The 21,729-nt window shown below is 32.6% G+C and overlaps 1 protein-coding gene across 8 annotated transcripts in view; it reads left to right on the top strand.

The window, feature by feature from the left end:
- The window catches only part of LOC143236862 (CCR4-NOT transcription complex subunit 7-like), a 45,764-nt gene extending 30,019 nt beyond the window's left edge, over nt 1-15,745 (top strand). For 5 of the 8 annotated variants that reach the window (XM_076475498.1, XM_076475494.1, XM_076475495.1 and 2 more), the window contains one exon: nt 13,867-15,745. In XM_076475498.1, coding sequence (XP_076331613.1) covers nt 13,867-13,998 — 132 coding nt within the window. In that variant the 3' untranslated portion in view covers nt 13,999-15,745. Of the gene's footprint in view, nt 1-8,596; nt 12,901-13,866 lie in introns of those variants that run through there. The other 3 variants (XM_076475500.1, XM_076475499.1, XM_076475502.1) reach the window with 2 other exon arrangements.
- The last annotated feature ends 5,984 nt before the right edge of the window (nt 15,746-21,729 follow it).

A 21,729-nucleotide genomic window follows, 5' to 3' on the forward strand; every position in this document is an offset into this window, starting at 1 on the left:
CAGCATATAACACATCATATAGCTTACATGTACTTTTATAATATTATCAAAAAATGATGCTGCAATCATTTTAGAGCAGTAAAATACTCTCACTGGATTGTTCATTTACAAAACAAAAAGTATATAGTGATGTAGAGCTAATCATTGCAGTGTCACAATTGTGAAGGAAGTCTAATATCTAAACATAACATATGAAGAAGTATAACATTGGTGGATTTAAGTATTTAGCAAGTTCATTATCAATAAATATATAATACATGTGTTTTTAATGTTATCCGTCCCTGTGATACAGACTGATAACCATTTGTATATAAAGTTTCTCAGTGTAACTGACATTAAGTAAATATGTAGATAGCAGTCATTACAAAATCTTAGCTTTAGTTAAATAACATACTGAAGTGATGGAGATTCTTCAATGTACTTTCTTTGTATAATATTGAAAATCAACTGTCATTTCCAGAAGTAGTCTTTATTTTCTCGTTTTTACATGAATATTTTGAAATACACATCCCCATGTATGTTAGTAAATTATGATATCATATGCTGAAAGTAGTTGGACTTTTACAGAGAATTTTAAATGCTGTATTTTTTATTAGAATTGATGAGCAGATATGTGTATCCCAGTATTTTTCCACTAAATATAAGTATATATGTAATATTATTTTGCAGCAAACTAACACAATTCAAACAGCATAGATGTACAACATTAGAAGTCTCAGTCTTTCTGATTTTGAATGTTGGAAGATTGAACATTATATGGGTCAGTCTTTGTCCCCTGATATTGCCCAGGCTCCTTATGATTATGCTGAAATTATTCCTTATGACAAGGATTTTGATTGTCTTTTCTCTCTTTCTGAGTTTGCTTTTCCTTCCCAATTCCAGTGTGAAGATTTACCTTGGCCTTCACAAATTTTTATTTCATGTTTTTGATGTTTTGTCTCTTTCCTCCATCTCTTACTCTTCTTGTCCTTCCCTGTGACATGAACATTCTTTTCAACCATTTTTGGTATTTCCTCATTTTTTTTATATTCAGGTCTGTGCTGATCACTTTATCTCCCATTTAAATAAAGGGATCAGTGTGCTGCACCCTTTTGAGAGCAACTGATCAGCATGCCCTTTCTAACCATCAGGGAGACTATTCATTTTTGGATCAACAGTTGTTGGGTTCTTTACTACCTCTTTGAAGTGCAGCTTCTGAATGTGATGTTAGTCTTGCATATGCTCAACATTCTCACCTTCATCTTATACTTACTACCCTTCTCAAGTATCTTTATACCATACATCTGCTCTTGAAGGCTTTATACAGAAATACCAAGGGATTTTCTACCAATACCTTCTCTTCTCCAGGTTACACTGTATATTGTCCTCAGCTCTGGTATTACATACTTGGGTTCTTTATTGGTGGTACTTAATAGGTAAGGACTCAAACTAAACTAAACTAATGTGGCAGGGGTTCAGTTTAGAGAGAGAGAAATCAGAAGAGTTCTCTTCCCAACCGGGGTGTTCAGGAACGTTGTGGTTCCTCTTCGTCCCCTTTCGTGGATTGTTATTAAGATTAAGTGGTGTTTTTTTTTTTTTATATATAATAATTATTGTTATTATTCTTGACTTTTTGGAGGATGTCTCTCTAAATGTTGTCTTGGGTGGAGGCAAAGGCAGCAGGGTAAGGACTCAGTTTTGGTTCATGTTAATTTATCCTCCACCTATCTCAGAGATGTATGTCTTGTTCCTTATACCTTCAGTGTTGTCTCAGACAATATCTAACAGGTAATATCAGCCAGCAAGCAGTCCCTCCCTTTCAACTTTTGTGGCCTGTCTGTCTTGATCTTAGTCTCCCATATTACCTATTTCTCTTTCTTATCCTTCATTCTCACACCCATCACCTGTTCCTTCAAATTCAGGTAATTTATTTTGTCAAGGTCATCAGTAATGTATCACCAGTTGCCAACAGTATTGGTGCTTACCCAATGAATTTGGGTCCAATTGGAACTCACCTGTTAGATTTTCTTCCTTGTTAGCTTCTCTCCGTCAATGATCAGTGGGTGACTAACAGTCTTCCAGATGGTTTTGCTATTAAGTTTCTTTCCCATTTCCTCCTTCTCGAGATTCCATGACATGCTAGTGTTTGTCAAAGATGGTTCAAGATTTAATTTTGCAGCAGGCTATTGAATCAGATACCCATCTCTCAGGGGTATTTTATTCACATCTTTTCATGGTCCTTAAGAAAACCTGGGATTGGAGTTCAGTCATCAAGTTATCATGCTTCATTACACTCCCAAAGTTCACTGTGCAGTCCTTTCTAGCCCTGAGATGGCATTTTCACCAGGGTTGTGGATGACAAAAATGGATGTCTCTAATGGCTACATTTACATCCCACTTGCACTTCAATCTCAATCTTCTCTTTGGTTTGTTCATCTTGCTGTGATTTACCATGCTTGGACACTCTCCTTCTGACTTGTCTTGGCTCCCTAAGTTCTTTGACTCATCGTTCAGGACTTTTGTTCATCGTATTTATACTTTGGGAATTTGATTTAATTATTACATAGATGATTGTCTCCTTCTATCTCATTCTGAGCAAGAATAAACCACTCACACTCACTAACTCCTTCCTATGGTAGCTCATATGGGCTAGTTCATCAAATTGGAGAAGTTAGTCCTTCAAATCATCCAGTATCTAGTGCATGTTTGGGAGTCTTCTTTGACACCATCCTCAGTTGTGTTCTACCTTCTCCTTTGCATCTATTTTCCATGGAATGTTTAGTTCACTGTACCCTCACAGTTTGGTCACTTACTGCTCTTAAGGTTCTGTCACCTTTAAAGATGTTGTCCTCCATGATTGCATTGGTCCCTCTTTGTTATGCCTGTATAAGATCTTTGCAGTGGACACTTCACAAATGATAGAACTTTGCACAGGATCCTCTTTCTGCCATCATTTCCCTTCCTCCTTTCTTGAGAGAGAATTTGTAGTTGTGGCTTAAAAATGCCCATACACCAGTGGGCATGTCATTTTTTCCCTACATTCAGATATGCATCTGCATACAAACTTTTCTTCAGGGATGGGGCTTGGATCAATCATCATAAAGCTTTGGGCCACTGATATGCAGATGAAACAATCTTTCTTGTTGATGTTCTCAAACTTCTAACAGTTCATCAAGCAGTACATCACTTCCTTTCTCTTGCACATCACTGTCTGGTGATGGTTCATTCAGATTACTATACAATAATAACTCATATGAACTGTCAAGGGGGCACCCATTTCAGTGATTTTTGTTTTCTGACTTTAGATATTCAATACTGGGCCCATGCATATCACATTCATCTTATTGCATGTCAGGTGCTGGGTGCTTTCAATCTAGTTGTGGATCACCTTTCATGCCCACACTAAATCTGTACCATGGGAGTGATTATAAGATACATTCATTTTCAGGGACCTTTGCCTTTTGTGGGGTTCTCTTCAATTTGATGCATTAATCACAGGCCTCACTACCAACTTATCCCTCTTTTCATCACCTGTGCCACATTTACAGGTTCTGGCTGTTGATGTCTTCAGCTAGGATTGGTTTCACAAATATGTTTGTGTGTTCCCTCACATCTGATTGCTTTATCAGATTATTTATTTGGTGCACTCAACTCCTTGTCAGGTTCTCTTGGTTGCACCCTGTTGGTCTGCACAACCTTGGTTTCCAAGGTTACAATGTCTGCTACTTTCACCACCACTCCCTCTTCCACCATTTTTCTCCCTTGTTTGTCAACCTTGATTCCTCATTCTCCCTGTCTTGTATCTTCATCCCTAGATTTTGTCCAGTTCTTGGTAAGAAAATCCAGTTTAACACATAGTTACTTTCTTGTTAGCCACTTCCACACATTCATCTTCCATAGAAGTGTATCATGGAAATGGAAAATCTTCCACTGTTGGTCTACTGGCAGGGGATATTCTTCTACCAACATGCCTTCTATGACTTGGGTAACAGAATTTCTTATCTGGGTCTTCAGTCTGTGGGACTTCAGTCTCCTTGCATTCCAGATGTTGTGTAGCTCTCTCCCATACTTTGTTTTTCCAGACACCATAGGGTTTTTATTTCCCCTGTTCTCAATGTTTTCATGCATTCCTTTCAGCTTCAGTTTTCTGTGTGCCCTACCTTTTTAGATTGGGACATTAATGTGATCCTCCATGACCTAACTTTACCTCTGTTTGAACCACTTTCCTTGTACTCCTTGTTTCATCTGTCCCTTAAGATCTATTTCCTTGATCTCTTGACCTACAGACATTGTCAGTCTGATTTGTTTTCCATTAACGTTTCACATACCCTTTATCACCCTACCTGTCTTCTCCTCCTTTGTCCAGTTAGGACCATACATTGTTATATTGCAGGTACAGCTATCCTCCGGATTACATACAATCATCTTGTTATTCCTTGGCAGTTCTCTTCACTTTATGATCTTTCTCCATCTACCCTTATAAATTGGGTATACCTTTTAGTCCATTTGGCCTACTCCTCTCTACCTTCCTTCTTCCATTTCTGGTTTTGTATTTCCTTTCATCAAATCTGTTAGCTCACATTTTCAATTTTCCCTTGCTTCTCATCTTTGCTCTCTGTTGAAGGAGATTCTATGAGCTGGTTGACACATGGACCACACTTATTTATGCTCATTTCACACTGTTTTCATCACATCATGCTTTTGTCTGTGTCAGAGTTTTGTCTTCTACCTGTGGTCATGATCCAGACTTTGGTGCAACTTTATGTGGTATGTTTTGTACATTTTCTTCTGTTTTAGGGACTTTTATTTCTTTCCCTTTTATCACACAGATCCTACTCTGCACGTTCATTATCAAAATGGGGTGTTCAAGAAGATCACTGGAAGGTTATTTACTTCACATTAATTGCTTCATAACAATGTTTATTCTGGACCATACCACCCATGGACTGCATGGATAAAGCAGAAGGGAATAGCTGCCCATCCCTGCCAAATCTTGAGTGAATAATTCATGGTGGTTTGCTTTTCAAAATAGGGTTTCATGGTCACCCATTGCAATGTTTCCAATGATGACATTCCTCCAGACTCTTCACTGCATTCTTACCCTCTTTTCTCAAGTGGAATATGGGAGTCCTTGCTCTTTCCCATTCCAAGCTGCTGGGGTGATTAAACATGGAGGTACCCTCTCAAATGGGTTCCAAAAAAAAGTTGGCTCTAAACTAGCCACTCTGCAGCTTACAGTCTTCACCCTTGTGTTTTACAAATTATATACATGTATAAAAAGTAATCCTGGCTCAGAAGTGGTGGAGTTCTTCTCTTCTGATCTTCAGATCTGTTTATCTCATTGTAATGGATATAATTCAGTTATAATTTTTCTATACTGAAAATTTATTTAAAGTTGGTACTAGCCTCTTCTTCCCACTTCTTTAGAACTCCCACCTTCTGCTAAATTTCAAAGTAAAGGTTCAATAGAGGTTGTAAAGGGAGTTGTGTATATTATTTGACCATGCTATACTGCTATTAGTTAATAGATGATGTATGATGATTTGCGTGAGAGACATGTTGGAACATACTAATTCCAACAAGGGGGGAGTGTAAGGCTTCTGATGTGCATAAAAAAAAGTTTGCATATAGAGGACAGCACTGAACATGAATAGCTACCTTTGTGAGTGGTGGTAAGTACCTACTGGAAATACATTTTGAGCATAGGAAAAGTGTGACATTGTGTCTATATTCACATAAAGGAGTTGCAGTGTTATACGTGTGTTGTGAGAGGTGTTTCAAAGTGTGAACACATTTAAAAGAAAGGAACATAGCAGACTTATTACATATAAATAATTCTATACATTTTATAACCAGTAGATAGAAGAAAACTTTAAATGAAAGGTAGAATGAATTGGTTGTGATCGGTTGTCTTACTAAAAGAGCTGAGGTCTTGTTTTATGAAACAGTAGCATGGTACTGCTTCTGTCTTGTGGTTTTACTAGATAGTCATCTTAAAAGTAAAACCTACATTACCAGCAACATTGTGAAGTAAAATGAAGAAAAACCTGTTAAAACAAACAGCTTGTACACTACCTAAAGCATGATCTTTTGTAAGTATCAAAAACAATTTTATATTACAGACAAATGATTGAAACACAGGCTCAGTATTTGTTTTCCCCACATGATGCATCTGGTATGTTCAAAACTAACCAGCTATATTTATCTTATTGTATCAATACCTACAGCTCATATGTTTCCTTGATTTAGAAAAAATATGGTGCAACAATACAACACTAAGGTTATCCTGAGGTGATTGAAAAAATAGTGTAACAGATAACAATAACTATGTTATTATCTCTAAATGAAAATGAATTCTAAAATGTGTAGATGTTTTTGTATATTTCCCCAATTAACATTACATACATTATTGTTGCTTAATTAATGGAGAGATTTCATCATAGTATCTCTTCAAGGTCAGTTGATTTGCAATATGTAAGCATTAGTCACAGAAAGCCATCATACAACTGAGGTTTTCTATAACAATATCTTAAGGCATTTGTAAGTGGATATGTTACAGGAGTAATCAATGAACAAACTTATTTATAAATTGTGATTGTACAAATGCTCCAGTGTTTTCTTAATTTATCATTTTTATTTTTTAGACAAATTTTGTTTCAACAACAGAAAATTGTTTATTTTTAGTACACTCAATTTTGTTTATTAAAGGTTAAATATGTGTAAACAAAGTATTTATTTTGTGATGAGCAATTGTACCAGAAATATATCAAAAATACTTTACAGTAGATTGTTTTTAATATTACAGAACTATTGCAAAGTACACACGTGCAAAACAGAAACATGGTTTTGAATGCTGTTTTTGTTTTTTTTGTGTGTTGTTGTTGTTGTTTTTTCAGTCAACAACAATAGTGTAAATTTACTTCTGACTCATTGTATTACAAATGGAATAAATAGCTTTAAGGTACTGTATTCAAAATCCTATCTGTACTAATGTCACTGGAGCAAACATTCGTGCTACATCATTAACACAGTTTAAATCTTTGATTGACCATTTATCAAAATTTATATGTTTGATGTGAAATAAGATTAGCAATGCTGAATTTCCCTTAATCTAACCACAATTTTCATTAGATATCAGATACCAACAATACCACCTACCTAGTTTCATTAATAAGAGTTATCAACTATAATACAAATGGATGGTAGTTCAAGACTGAAAAATGTTTGTTTTAATTTAAAATTCACACCATAAAGCTGAAGAAACTGAAAATTATCTAATTTGTTTCTAAGAGTAGTATTTACAAAAGTATCAAATATATGTAGTTGAATGAAAGTGAAATTAGCTGTGCAATATTTCAATTCATATCTATGGAATGTCAAATTTTGCTGGTATAGCACAGGTTTTATAACCAGTTGTTTCATTTTGTTCAATTTCCTAAAGCTGTGTGGAAATAAATGGTTTGTAGTTATAATTTTATGCTTATATATTAATGAAGGAGATATCTTGAAGGTACAATCTGATTTTATGTTTATGGTAAACTCCACATAGATAATATTAGTGCTTTTGATGTAAAATGTAGTAATTATATTTGCTGTATGATCAGTAAGTCATTGTTAAAAATGCTGTTTGGTATCAATGAATAGTTAGAAGGTAATTTTTTTTATCCAGTGAATAGTTTGCTTTTAAAAAATACCAAGAATTTTGATGTCATTTGACTATATCACATGTAATGAACATCATTAGTAACATTTTGTTTTTTCCATCTAAATCTAGTTTTATCAGTGTGCTGACAAAAACAAATGTGTAGTAAAACTTTGTTATTGTAAAATAAAATATTTTTTGATTTACACCTGTAGCTTTTTAAAGGACAGATTAGTATATCATAATTTTAGTTGATCAAGTTTAACAACAGTTTCCTTTTCATTGCTTTGGTATCACAATGTAGAGCATCATAATTTACAATATGTAGATGTTTTATCATAATTAAATAAATTTCCATTTGTATGTTATAATTTATTGATTCAGTAACAGTATTATTGTAGGTTTCTGAACCTTTAACTACAGTGTCACTTCAGTGAAGTTGAAAGACTTCTAGTTTAACAAACATGATGAAAACAAAATGCATCTAATTTCAAGGAAATTGAAACCCCAGTAAAATATATGGATTCCACTTCTCAGTTATAGAACTTTTCTCAGTTTAATACTGGGTTGTAGAATTTATCAAATCAATCAACTTGTAATGATAAAATAACTTTCACAACACCTCTTCACTTTCAGCTCGTTCAGAAAAAAGAAATTTCAATATAATCTGAGTGTTCACCCAGCTAAGTTGCAGAATAAGGTTTTCAGAGTGGTTAAGAAAAATGAAAGAAATGAACAGTTGTATAAAATCTGCATTTAAGATTTGAATGTTAATTTGAGCTTCAGTTACTGGTATTGTTTGTAGAAATGACAACAACTTTGATTTTTTTTTGTCTATGCACATACTGAAGTATATATAAAATGCCTGTTTATTATACATGAATTTTGAATTGCAGATAATGGTTTAGCTACTAATATTTGAATTATTATATATATAATGAAGCTGTTTTTAAATTAATTTTTGTTTTTTAATAGATTAAAACTTAATAGAAAACATCATTAACTTTAGTTTTTCTGTTGAGATGGATATGGCAACAATTAACATTTAGTACGCTTCTAACCTCGGCTTACAGATGTTTTTCGAAGATAATATTGATGATGCCAAGTATTGTGGCCATTTATATGGGCTAGGAACATCTTATGTGGTAAATGGAAATGCTTACCAAGAAGATACTCCTTCCAACTCTACTCCCACATCCTGATACCTGTAAAAAATCACAGGCCATTGTGATGTTCACCAAGTATTTCGACCATCATCTTGTAAAGAAGCATCACTGTACTTCAGTTCAAGATTTGTGTGAAACTTCTATCCATCTGTCATGCTGATGGGAAGAGTTTTATAAGTATTTTATTTGTTGTTTGTATGCTTATGTCATAATACATTTTTTTAATCTAGCCATGTAACTTTTTACCATAACTCTCTCACTGCCCTTCTAAAGTACAAATCAACTAGAAACTTCTTTGTGAACAACTTTTGCACCTAATAATAGCAAATATAAAAATGTCTAAATTACAAAATTAGATGAATTAAGGATTTGTTTTAATGTCCTTGTTGTCAATTAGTGTCTGTTTGTTACCAAATTTTACATAAAAATGACACTGTTTTTGTAGCTCCTTCCAGTATCAAGTTAGTGACTGTTAGATGGCTCAGAAAGATGCTTTGTGGTTATTGAATGAAGCAAATTATTTGCAGAAATTAATTTTGTAGGAATGTAAATTTTATATTTCTGTGTTTAGCCTTTCTTTTTAGAGACAAAAACATTACTGTATTCTGAATAATGTCTTGTTACTTTGTTGCCCACTTTGATCTTACTTAGATTTAAGATGTTACATTAATTTTGGAATATGTATCTGGGAAAACTATTAGGCTTAATGGTATTCAAATTTGTTTTATTTAATTTTATTTTCAATACATAATATTTCTTCAAATAAGATACTTTTAAAAGCATTTTTTAAATATAACACAAAATAAAAATTGATAAAATATGACAATAGTACTTGTTTCTTTTTCATTAGTTTCATGCATCTTTTTTTTTTTTTTTTGAAGAGTCAAATTTACATTTCTGAGAAGATGAAATTGTTTGATAAAACTCGAATGGATTAATCACCAGCTGACTCCTATTTGCAAAAATTTTAAATATTTAATGAAAACAGCAAATGCAACAAACAAAATATACTGCATGGATAGAATATTATATCTAAATTTAAAAGGCAAGAGATACATATATTTTCATTTTGTTCAAAATTAACACTGAGATAGCATAATGTAAAAGTTTTGATTATAAAGTGTTTTTGTTTATTATAATACTGCTGTTTTTTCTTTAAACTCACTTTTTTAAAAAAATATGTAAGTAGTTTTCCCAGTAGATGTACCCCTGATGTATGTTTGAATGTATTTTTATCAACCAGGTTTAGAACTAGTAATTCTTTAGGTAAAAGCATTTTAGAGCTACTGTGTATATCCATGTTTTAATGAATGAAATGAATTTGAGAAAAATTTAAAACTTGCAGCAGATGGGTTTATTTTAGTTGTTTTTTGTTTTGTTTTTTTGCTATTAAAAACATTTTGTTATATTTGTTAAGATGACTGCTTTCATGAAGATGTTGAAAATGAGGATTTTTTTATTCATTTTGCATAATTTTGCTTTATTTTCATTTTATTTTTGTACTTGTGTTTTTATTAATTCTGACAATGAAATTAAAGAAAAAATCAAGTGTATGACAGATATTTTCATTCCATTAACTTAATATGTAGAAGAAAAGATTGCACACTGCATCTATATGTGTATGATTTGTTCTTAATCATGTTTTGTGTTGGAATGAATTTTAAGTTTTAACATCATTTGCATGTTTGTTTTTTTCAGTGGTAACTTGCATTTGAAAAAAAAAAAGTAAATAGACATTTATTTTATTAGACTAAAAAGAGTCACTAGTTTTTGGCTCAACACCTTGACAAAAGAGTTTTCTTGTTAAATCTAGCATGCCATTATATATAATAAATAACCAGTTTTATAAATGTTTTATATGATTATTTGAAATACATGATTTTATTCTTTAAAAAATGTTTTAAGAAAATACTATAAATGTGAAACCTGACATTTTACATTTTAAAATGGATCCAAAAATTGTTTGTTTTCAGCAGTTTTAGTTTAGAAAATATTGTATACCCTGTTGAACAACTTTGATTTTCAGTAGACTAAATTGTGTTATACTTTGTCTAGTGGAAGTTTGTAAATATTAATGAAGAATTTAGAGATTTCATACAAATGCATTTTTAAATAGTAATAAAATAATGCATACATATATACTGAATGTGATACAGAAATAAAGATATAGATACATTAGATAAGTTGATGATCAAATTACTTTACAGTTACAGGTGAAAATGCATATCAGTTAACATAACTGTCATCTTTTGATTAGATATGTGTTCTCTGAACTAGTAATGTAAACTATGTAGCAATTAAAACATAGCTTATGTTTATTTGTGATGCATACATTTTTATCAACATGAAAATTTTATGATGTATATAATATTCAAAAGGCTTGAATTCTAGAATGAATTTTTTTTAAGAACCAAAGAAATACTCTGAGTAGAATGTTAAAAAATTTAATGCTATGCCTTACTACTTTATTAAAGTATATAAAAAAAACTGTAAATTAACCATCATATTATCATTTTATGTATAAAAAATTTTATAAATTATGGTATTCCCTATATTACAATATATTTTGTTAACATTAGCTGCAGTATAAAGAAATATTAGAAACCAAAATCTTAAAGATTTTGTAAATCTTGCATGTATATTATAATTTTATATTATCGTTAGACAAACTACTTCAACCTTAATCTCTGCATCAGTAATTATTGTAATAAAGGTGTCAGCAGAATCAAAAAACTAGTGTTAAAGGTACTTTTATTTTACAAATTACAAGTGTCAAAAATGTTCCAGAAAGTGATTGTAGTGTTAAAGTTATGAAAGCTGAATGAAATCTTGATAACATGACACTTGATTATAAAGTTGATAATCAATGTTAGGTTCTGTTTATATCTGTTTTAAAGTATTAGTGTAAAATGATTTTTTTTCATGTTCTTACTTCAAAAAGCAAATTTTTATTTTAACAAGTTGAGGTTTATATATCATGACAAAGTCAAATTGTATGTTGTAACAAACCTTTTAATATTAACGTTCTTCCTTAATTAAAGACTGGCTGTTTTAACACAAATGGCATTTTTTTATGCATGTTTTTTTTTTTGAAATTTTGTAAAACTTTGCAATAAAACATGGAAAACAATCATTGTTCCCAAATGCCAAATTAAAAGTGTTATTTAATACTCACTTAGTTCACTACGTGCATAATAATTCTCTTAGTTATTAACTTTGCCCTAAAATTTCATCCAATAAGCTGCACTCAAATAAAATATTATAAAAGCATGCATACTGGACAGTGAAAATTGAATAATGATTTTTTTAAACAAACTTTTAAGTTTGTTTTAAGAGAGATGGAACCTACATTTATCTTTACTTTTATGAATACTTGGAAAGGGAAGATAAAAAAATGTGAATGTATCTAAATTTTCACAAAAATTACAGGATCAAACATGTTAGAAGTTTCTTTTATTTATACTTGTGCATTCCATAATACAATAGTGTGGTTGTTTTTGTGTAAGTAATGTGGTTCATTGCATGTAAAAGCCTTAATGAACTTAGAATAAAGATACGATAATGTTTAGTGTCTGCAGTATTGTTATCATATTAGAGATGAATTTAACTTTTAGATGAGTTATGTATTCTAAATACAAAAAATATCAAGCATTAATTATTTCATAGCAGATTCTTTATCCAAGAATTTAAAAATAATTGTTTTAAATTATCATTAATCATATGACTTTTTAAATATTTGGACTGATGTCCAAAGGGGAAAAAATTTAATCCCCCAAAGTAATTTTTTTCATAAAAAGCTTTCTCTTAATTTTGTTAAATGTCCCAAGAATTCTTGTAAGAATGCATGTAAGAATTTCCAAATAAATATATGATTTGTAAGTAAGTAATAATTCTTGATGATTTTGAATCTCTGTGTTAACAATTACTGAAGGTGAAGTCGTATTTAGGTCCAGTAAATATCCTAAGGAAATTTGATTGCATCCATTTTGAAAGAGAGACAACCACATATAGGTGTATGGATAAGTTGTAATCTATTCTTATACTTCTGAAGGGCAGTGTTTCATTTCTACTGATTTTAGTGATGTAAATAAAATGCTCATGAGCGTTTTGTCATTTATTGTCTCATCATGTACTGTTCCAAAATGAATTTTCCTGTATGTTATTTAATATACCTTTTTTAATACTGTTCAAAATATGTTCAGTCATATGAGCTCTAACACACGTTTTTAGTGACAACTGAATTTTATCTACAAATTACTGGCTTATGTACCATTTATTGTGGGTCCACGTATTCCATGATTTGAATACTTTTATGTTGGTCCGGCATGACCAGGTGGTTAAGGAGCTCAATTCGTAACCTGAGGGTCACAGGTTCAAATCCCCGTGGCACCAAACATGCTCGCCCTTTCAGCCGTAGGGGTGTTATAATGTAATGGTCAATCCTGCTATTTGTTGGTAAAAGAGTATCCCAAGAGTTCATAGTGGGTGGTGATGTCTGTAGCAGTCTTACACTGCTAAATTAGGGATGGCTAGCACAGATAGCCCTTGTGTAGCTTTTTTGCAAAATTCAAAAACAAACTCATGTTTTTACCTGTTACAGTACTTAAAGAACTGATGCAGAAACTTTGTGAACTAGCTTATATTCTATTTAAAGTATAAAAGAAATCTCAGTAGTTTTAAATAGAATTAATTGCAACATTTTATTTTTTTTTAATATGTGTTAGGGGACCCTAACCAACAAGAAAACATGAACCATAGATAGACCCACATTAAATGTGGTGCATAAATTGTTTGGAAAATATCTTGAAACAAGCCTATTGTATGAGAATGTGGACGTAAAATTTTACTTGTGTGTGTTTGTATATCGTCTAACAAAATTATAAATATTTTATATGCAATTTTGGTAGGTGATACACAAAAAGTTAAATAAGCAAAATTCATGCTGTGTATTTATTGTATATTACTGCATGTGTGCGTGTAGTCGATGCTTCTGTATCACGTTTTGTTTTTTTAATGTTTTATAGTGGTGGCTCTAGCTATGTTCTCATTTACACGTAGAGTTTTTTTCTTTCAACACAGTTGATCTTGAAAAAAGAATTGCCATTTCTGAAGATCTCTAGATGCAAACTAGATGGGCTTAAAGTTGGCAAACAACATTTCTTAAACACAGTGAAGCAGTTTGATTTTGCATATATCAGTACTCTAAAGTAAACCAAGGAAATAGGTGTGAAAAGTAGCTCAACATGAACCTTAGCTCTGAATATATTTGAATCAAAATGAAGTGGATATGTGAACACATCAGGATTTCCTTGTCCTGCTTCAAGATGGAAAAGTCTTGAGACGTCATTTGGTTGTTTGATATAGCGAGTAGGGTTTCAAAGTTAAAAACTTTGCAAGATTTATTTCAATTGAAAAAACATTAAAACCAGGTAATGAATTGCCTTAAACTAGTACTTAGAACATAAAGAAGTTATATTAAATCTTGTCCTTACAAGTTTGTTGAACATTATCCGATAGATGGAGCTTAAAATAAAACAAGATATTTCCAGTCTACTATTACAAAATGAAAAGATTTAAATTTTCACTAGCAAGTAAAAATTACTTGATTTATGCAAAGGTTATTCCGTCTCTGAACAGGTCTACTTAAAGAAGATTATAAAACCTTGATGCTGTATACTGATGCAGTAGAAATTTTCAAACTCTTTAATATGATCTTCCATCATCTTTGGTTTCGTTTTGTTTTAAAGTTATATTTATATTACATTTATTAAAAGAATATTAATAAAATGTACGGTTATGTTTACCTGCATGCTCGTAGAAACCAACTATTTGAATGAGAAAGAAATTATTTTATCTCAATATTACAAATTACACACACATACATATATATATCAAAGGTATCCAGCAATGCAAAGCTTAAGGATAAGAAATAATGCCATAAAAGGAAGCATTTGGCCATCCCATTCCACCATTTTAGCCTTAACACAAGATCATCCTCAGTATCGGTGCTATTAAATGTCACTTTTACCGTTGGGTTTGAGTATTTTTGCAACTGACCTCACGCCCAGTTGAACGCTGATTCGTGCCATTAAAGCAGTAAAATCAAAATGGATGACAATATTGAACTGTTTCTTCTATTGCTTATCTATTTAAATTCGCTATTTCACGTGAGGGAGTGGTCCCTGCGTTTCTCTACCAAGTTTAATTCGAATTTGTTCAGCCAGTTCACTTCAATGTTTTGTAACACCAATTAGAAAGAAAAACAAAACTGGTTAGTCAATTAGATATACTTCTGTCGTCTTGTTTTAATAAAGCATATTTTTAAGTGTGTTGAGCGGCAAAGTAAAAGAGAGTATAAGCGTTATCAACAAGACTAAACTAGTGTTTTGATTTTCAGATGTAAAAAAAAGTGAATTTCGGTAATTCTTTTCACTTAATGAACACGCTGTGTCACAGCCAAATCTGAGTTGATTTTCTGTCATAGTCTGAGTTGTCTAGAAATGCAACATTTCCATGAAGACAAATATGTTTACGTAGAAAATTTAAACATTTAAATTATGAATTAGGTAAACAGTTGGGTGTTTTTGAAAAGGCTTCTTTGCAATATGAAAAGTATTCAAATGCACCTTTGAAAGATTATTTTTTATAATTTCTGAATTTAATATAATAGCAGAATGCTTTTGTTCAGTATTGATTTCCTATTAAATAAGACGAACGAAACTCTCTTTACTTATATTGAGAGTTTTTCTTTGATCTTTCTCAAAAACTCCAATTTCCAGTATATATACGTACATATTGTATACTATAAGATGTAGGCCCGGCATGGCCTAGCGCGTAAGGCGTGCGACTCGTAATCCGAGGGTCGCGGGTTCGCGCCCGCGTCGCGCTAAACATGCTCGCCCTCCCAGCCGTGGGGGTGTATAATGTGACGGTCAATCCCACTATTCGTTGGTAAAGAGTAGCCCAAGAGTTGGCGGTGGGTGGTGATGACTAGCTGCCTTCCCTCTAGTCTTATGCTAAATTAGGGACGGCTAGCACTATCTTTGTAGCTTTGTGTGAAATTCCAAAACAAACAAACTATAAGATCAGTTAAATCATTTGAATCTTTGAGGTGCTAGTGATCAGTATGTTGTATATTAATTGATCGTGACGATGTAGTTTATTTTGCTGACTAGTTTTTAGATGAAACTGTTTTAACTGAGTTTAAGGTTTACTATGTGCATTAAAAAACCCAACAAATATATATAGATATAATGCGATTTATGTGAAAAATGTTTTCCAGATAACTCGATAGATGCCGCGCAAATAAGTGCATGCAGAAATAACTGTGATTGGTTGTTGTTGTTTTGAATTAAGCACAAAGCTACACAATGGGCTATCTGTGCTCTGCCCACCACGGGTATCGAAACCCGGTTATTAGCGTTCTAAATCCGCAGACATCCTCTGAGTCACTGGGGGAAACTGTGATCGAAACACGAACGAAAGAAAAATCGTGAAAAAACGTCAATTTTAGGGACAAGCTTACTAGAATCTTACCTACATTTTACAAATTAATCAATTTCTAGTTGCACCACTACCACAAATGCGTTAATTTAAGTGAATAACAAATTATGTTTTTCAATCCAAATGACTTTAACTCCACTCTAGGCCAGATGGGTTAAAGCGTTCGACTCTTAATCTAAGGGATGCAGGTTCGAATCCCCGTCGCACCAAACATGCTCGCCCTTTCAGCCGTGAGGGCGTTATAATGTAACGGTGAATCCCACTATTCGTTGGTAAAATCGTAACCCAAGAGTTGGTGGTGGGTGGTGATGACTAGCTGCCTTCCCTCTTGTCTTACACTGCTAAATTAGGGACGGCTAGCGCAGATACCCATCGAGGAGCTTTTCGCGAAATTTAAAAAAAGCAAAAACAATACACTCTATTGTAAAAATTTAATACCCAAATTTGTGAGTTTTATTTGACAATATTACGCAAATCATTTATCAAATGATATTGTTACTATAGGTAGCGCAGGTTGGATATCAAGCTCTTTACAATCTGATACGCTGTTCATAAACTGGTTGTTTTTCATTGTCGTCTTGAGACCTACATTTTTGGTTCTTGTTGTTTGAGATATCTTAGTGTTTTTACTTTGAGAACATTTCGTGAAATAAACGTATTTATTTGTACATCAGAATGATGCAGTAATCAACTGCTTTAGATTGTAACACCTTGTGTGAGTGCATATATTTATGTGCGTGTGTGTAATTATGCATACCAAGTTTGTAAGTTTCAAGTAATATCAGTTCTTTATGTATTTATTTTTAAGTTTTATGGTGTTTTGAACAATATTATTTGCATTTGTTACATATTATAATTTATCTCAGACAAGCCTCTGATTTATTATGTTGCGTACATTACGTGCTACGATTTCAAATGTCCGGAAATTTTAATTTTAATTTGAAAGTTAATTAAAAGTATATATATATTAAATTTATCATATCTACCAAGAAGATTGATACACACAATTTTCTTCCTTAACACAAATACATTCTACTATTAATACAGTTGTAATACTATTCTTATTTGTGTTTCGATGTTTTGCTATGGGAAGCGCTTTTTACCAGTATGTTTACATTGTAGTGTTAATGACCTTTATAGTTCTGATCTTTTCCTGTGTTTTTTAAGTACAATACCTGACATATTTTAGTTGCCAAAAGAACATTTAAGGTCTTTATCCATTTGAATAAAAGTTATGTACGCAGTGTATAGCGAAAATACATTTTTGTCGTATTCAAATCTCATGTTGTCTGGGTAGAGAAAATGTTTTGATTATTCGTTCTTAAGCATGCTTTCCATCATTCCGTTTCTAAACAATCTATGTGTAACTTATTTAGAACCACGAAAAAAAAAGTGTCTCGAATTTAACCGCACACTGTAAGGAATTTTTATATAGCGTGAGAATGGATGTAAGAAATGCAGATAAATAAATGACCTGTGACCATTTACACATATCCTGCAGTAGAAAGTAATTTAAATGAAGAGTTTGCATTAAATATATATTTGAAATTGTTCTCAGTTTAAGTTCAGAAAAAAATGTTAGTGAACGTATTTTATGTGTAATGTTAAAATGTTGTCAATAGAAGTGATAGACTTGATAATTAACTTGTAAGTTGGAGAGGAATTGTTAAAAACATTACTTACAATTTAACATAACTACGTGTAAGTAATTAAAGTAGTTTAAATTGCTCGTGTTGAATCGAATTTGATATCAAATGATACAATAGTTACTGAATTTAACAACGAACCTCTAAGCCAATCCAACCAATTGTATAATATTTAGTAGCAAAGGAGAGAGAATCCATATAAACATGAAAAGATTGATATAAAATAAATAGATTCATAGGGTGTCTTCAGAATTTCCTTGCCTAGGTACACTAACGTTATCTTCACATATTTTCTCTTATTTTGATTGATAGCAGACAGTCAATAGTACACACACCGCTATCTCTTGGTATACCTTTTTTTCTGACCGAAGAGTAGGATTTCATAGTCACTTTTATAGCTCACACATTGCTTCAACGTGAGGAGAGCATTTTTGCAAACAACGTGTGTCAATTAGGTAGTGTATTTGAACAGTACTCTTATATTGTACAACTAGTGCGCATAAAATCTCGCTGCAACAACACATTCGAAATTAACGCATGGTGAACATAAAATACTGCACTGCATATGTGCGTATATATTGAACACTTAAATAATACAGTGGAAAATAATATCTACATTGAACATTTGATCCAAATAAAATATTGCACTACCATAGTAAGTTCTTACTAATTACATGAATCACATGAGATATTGCTCGACAACAATGCATCCCTATGAAAATATTGCACATAATACTGTAGGCACTAAGAACAGAGAATCATATGTTCCAGGAAACAAAAAATAGACGAAATGTTATGTTTTGTGTTATTTAACTTGCTTCAATCACAGTAAATAATATGTATTAAAATACAAAATGAAACACTTAGAAAAAACGGCAATAGTTCTGTAGATTCATCGTCACGAACAAAACATGTATAAAGTGATATAAAAACCGTAACCTTAAATGCATCTGACACAAATCTTAACCATGCATGTTTGTTCATCAATATAACATTTGCCTTCTGTGCAAATAATTTAACTTGATTCCCTATAATTCTTGAATAACTTATTGTTTCTCTTCTCTTGATTCATGAAGGATTTCACTAGAACTAAGAGTTCAAATAGTTCACTGACTCGGAGACAGCGACGCCTTGTTCACTGTGCATCATAAAACAACTAGGACAGTCCTTACGATTCGTCATCTCCTAAGTTACAGAAGAGATCACGTGGTAGGCACATTTCAGATGGTACGTCGTTTGCTACTCAATCCTTTCCCACCAAAAATATGTTCCATGGTTGATTTATGGTGGACAATGACATGTAGAGGCCACTCACCTGTGAACCATACGTGCATTTATACCATTAACAACAGAGGGTGTACACTATCTACCCCTAAACCATCATAAGCAGATATAAAATAATGCACACAAATCCTCTTTGTTCAACGGAGTTTCACTCTTGAATATATTTCCCAGAAAAGGGGAAACAAACTTTATATTGTTCTAGCCTCACATTGTTTTCATTTTTATATTTTTTCTCAATCTCACTTTTAGGAGTAACTGATAGTAATTTTTAAGAAGAGCAGATTAAGCAGAGTATCGATAGTTGAAATGTCTTTAACAGGGTAGGGTGAAGTTACACCATTGTTTTAGGAATGCTCTAATCTTTTTAACCTTCTTCATTAATGTGAAAACACTTTCAGATCAATTTAATACAGTCATCAATGCTTGAAAGCACTTTAATCGACAGTCAGACATTATTATCTCTCGACAATTAATGGGCTAGTAAGCACGGTGTTTGCATTCATTGGAATTCAATTTATTCAACTTATAAGTTTCCTTTTTACGTTGTTCTGTTTAGACAGTTTATTCAAAATACAGTGCTTCCTAATCGAGTGCACTATGAGAGTGTTTGTTAATTTTATGAATTGATGGAACAATAATTCTATACCACTCAATTAAGTTGTTGTTAAAGCAGCACAATAAAAAAATATTTACCTAACAGTTTCTTGAGGTAAGAATAATATGGTTTCTATTGTAATAATGTTGATATCATGGTGACGTTTCTTTAAAACTTAATGCAACGGCACACATCTTTTTTATTAGTGGGTTTAGACCCGGCACGTCCAAGTAGTTAGGGCGCTGGATTCGTAATCTGATGGTTGCGGGTTCGAATCCCTGTCTCATCAAACAATCTAGCCCTTTCAGCTGTGAGGGCATTATAATGTTGCGGTAACACCCACTATTCGTTGATAAAAGATTAGTCAAAGAGCTGAAATTGGTGGCGATGACTAGCTGTCTTTCTTCTAGTCTTACAATGCCAAGTTAGAGACAGCTAACGCAGATAGCTCTCGTGTAGCTTTGCGCAAGATTCAAAACAAACAAACAATTAGCGGGTTTCCATTTTAACTTCTTACTTCGAAGAATTGATAAAGACAAGGGTGATACATCATAGTCCAGGCACGAGAGAAGAGATCGATAGCGTTAAATAAAGTAACCAAAAATCCTATATTATCTGTTAGCTTCGTAAATACGCATTGTATGAACAGAAAAAACGTGATTACAACATTTTCAGATTGAACCTTTGTTTTATAAATATCACAATTATAACATATACATATATCCTAAGGAACAAGACCAAGTGAAACAAGATCATATCTATTAAATAACTATTAAAGCTTTCAATTGTTTTCTGTGGGTAAATAATTTAAAATGATTAATAAAGGAAATATTCTGGAAATGTATTTAAACGAATATATTTGTAAAAAAAAAGACTCAAGATAAGATGAATTACGAAACTATTCTTGATCTCAGGACGAAAATTGTGAATCTTTAAAGTAACGCTGAAAACTAATTTGGAAAATACAATACAATCTCATTCTTGCCCCATTACTTATTTTCTCACTACAGAACCATTTTACTCCATTTATTACTACTACATAGGCCCGGCTTGGACAAGTGGGTTAAGGTGTTCGGCTCGTCATCTGAGGGTCGCGGGTTCGAATCCCCGCCCAGCAAACATGCTCGCCCTTTCAGCCGTGGGGACGTTATAAGGTAACGGTTAATCCTACTGCTCATTGGTAAAAGAGTAGTCCAAGAGTTGGCGGTGGGTGGTGATGACTAGCTGCCTCACACTGTTAAATTAGGGACGGCTAGCGCAGGTATCCCTTGTGTAGTTTTACGTGAAATTCAAAAACAAACTTCATCTCTGAACGATAGATAACGCAGGCTATTAAATGAATTTATCTGATAGGATATTATGTTGTCATTGATGACTGAACAACTTTTATAGTCGACCCCTGTAAAAAATAGTGACATCTCTATCATTTTTTGTCATACTGCATCAAAAGCAAGTACTTGGTTGCCGAAACATCTGAGGTCACTTTTTGAAGTTTGTATAAGGAGTCTTTATTTAACACAGCAAAAGAAGATCAATGACCTGTTGTTTGAATATGCTGAGACCATACATATGGCTGACTGGGTCAATCAAAAGTAACTAGCCATCATATATACACAAGTGTTGCATGTGAGATTAAATAACCACCTTTGGATGGCTCCAATCAGTGATAAAACTGAAATTCCACAGTTGCCTTGGTTTTGCATTATGGTACTAATATTTTGTGACTAACTTCTCCAAAATTATCAGACCATTATCTTCTCTTACCAAAGTCTATTCACATTTTAAATAGACCAAAGAGTGTGACAAAAGATTTCCATTTTCATAAGTTGCACTTCTGTGAAAGCACGAACGGTGGTGTATTTATGACAGGACTATGCATTCTTGTTGGATACTGTTGTCAGAAATAGTGGAATA

The sequence above is a fragment of the Tachypleus tridentatus genome, chromosome 13 (genome assembly GCF_004210375.1).
Source record: "Tachypleus tridentatus isolate NWPU-2018 chromosome 13, ASM421037v1, whole genome shotgun sequence".
NCBI lineage: Eukaryota > Metazoa > Arthropoda > Merostomata > Xiphosura > Limulidae > Tachypleus > Tachypleus tridentatus.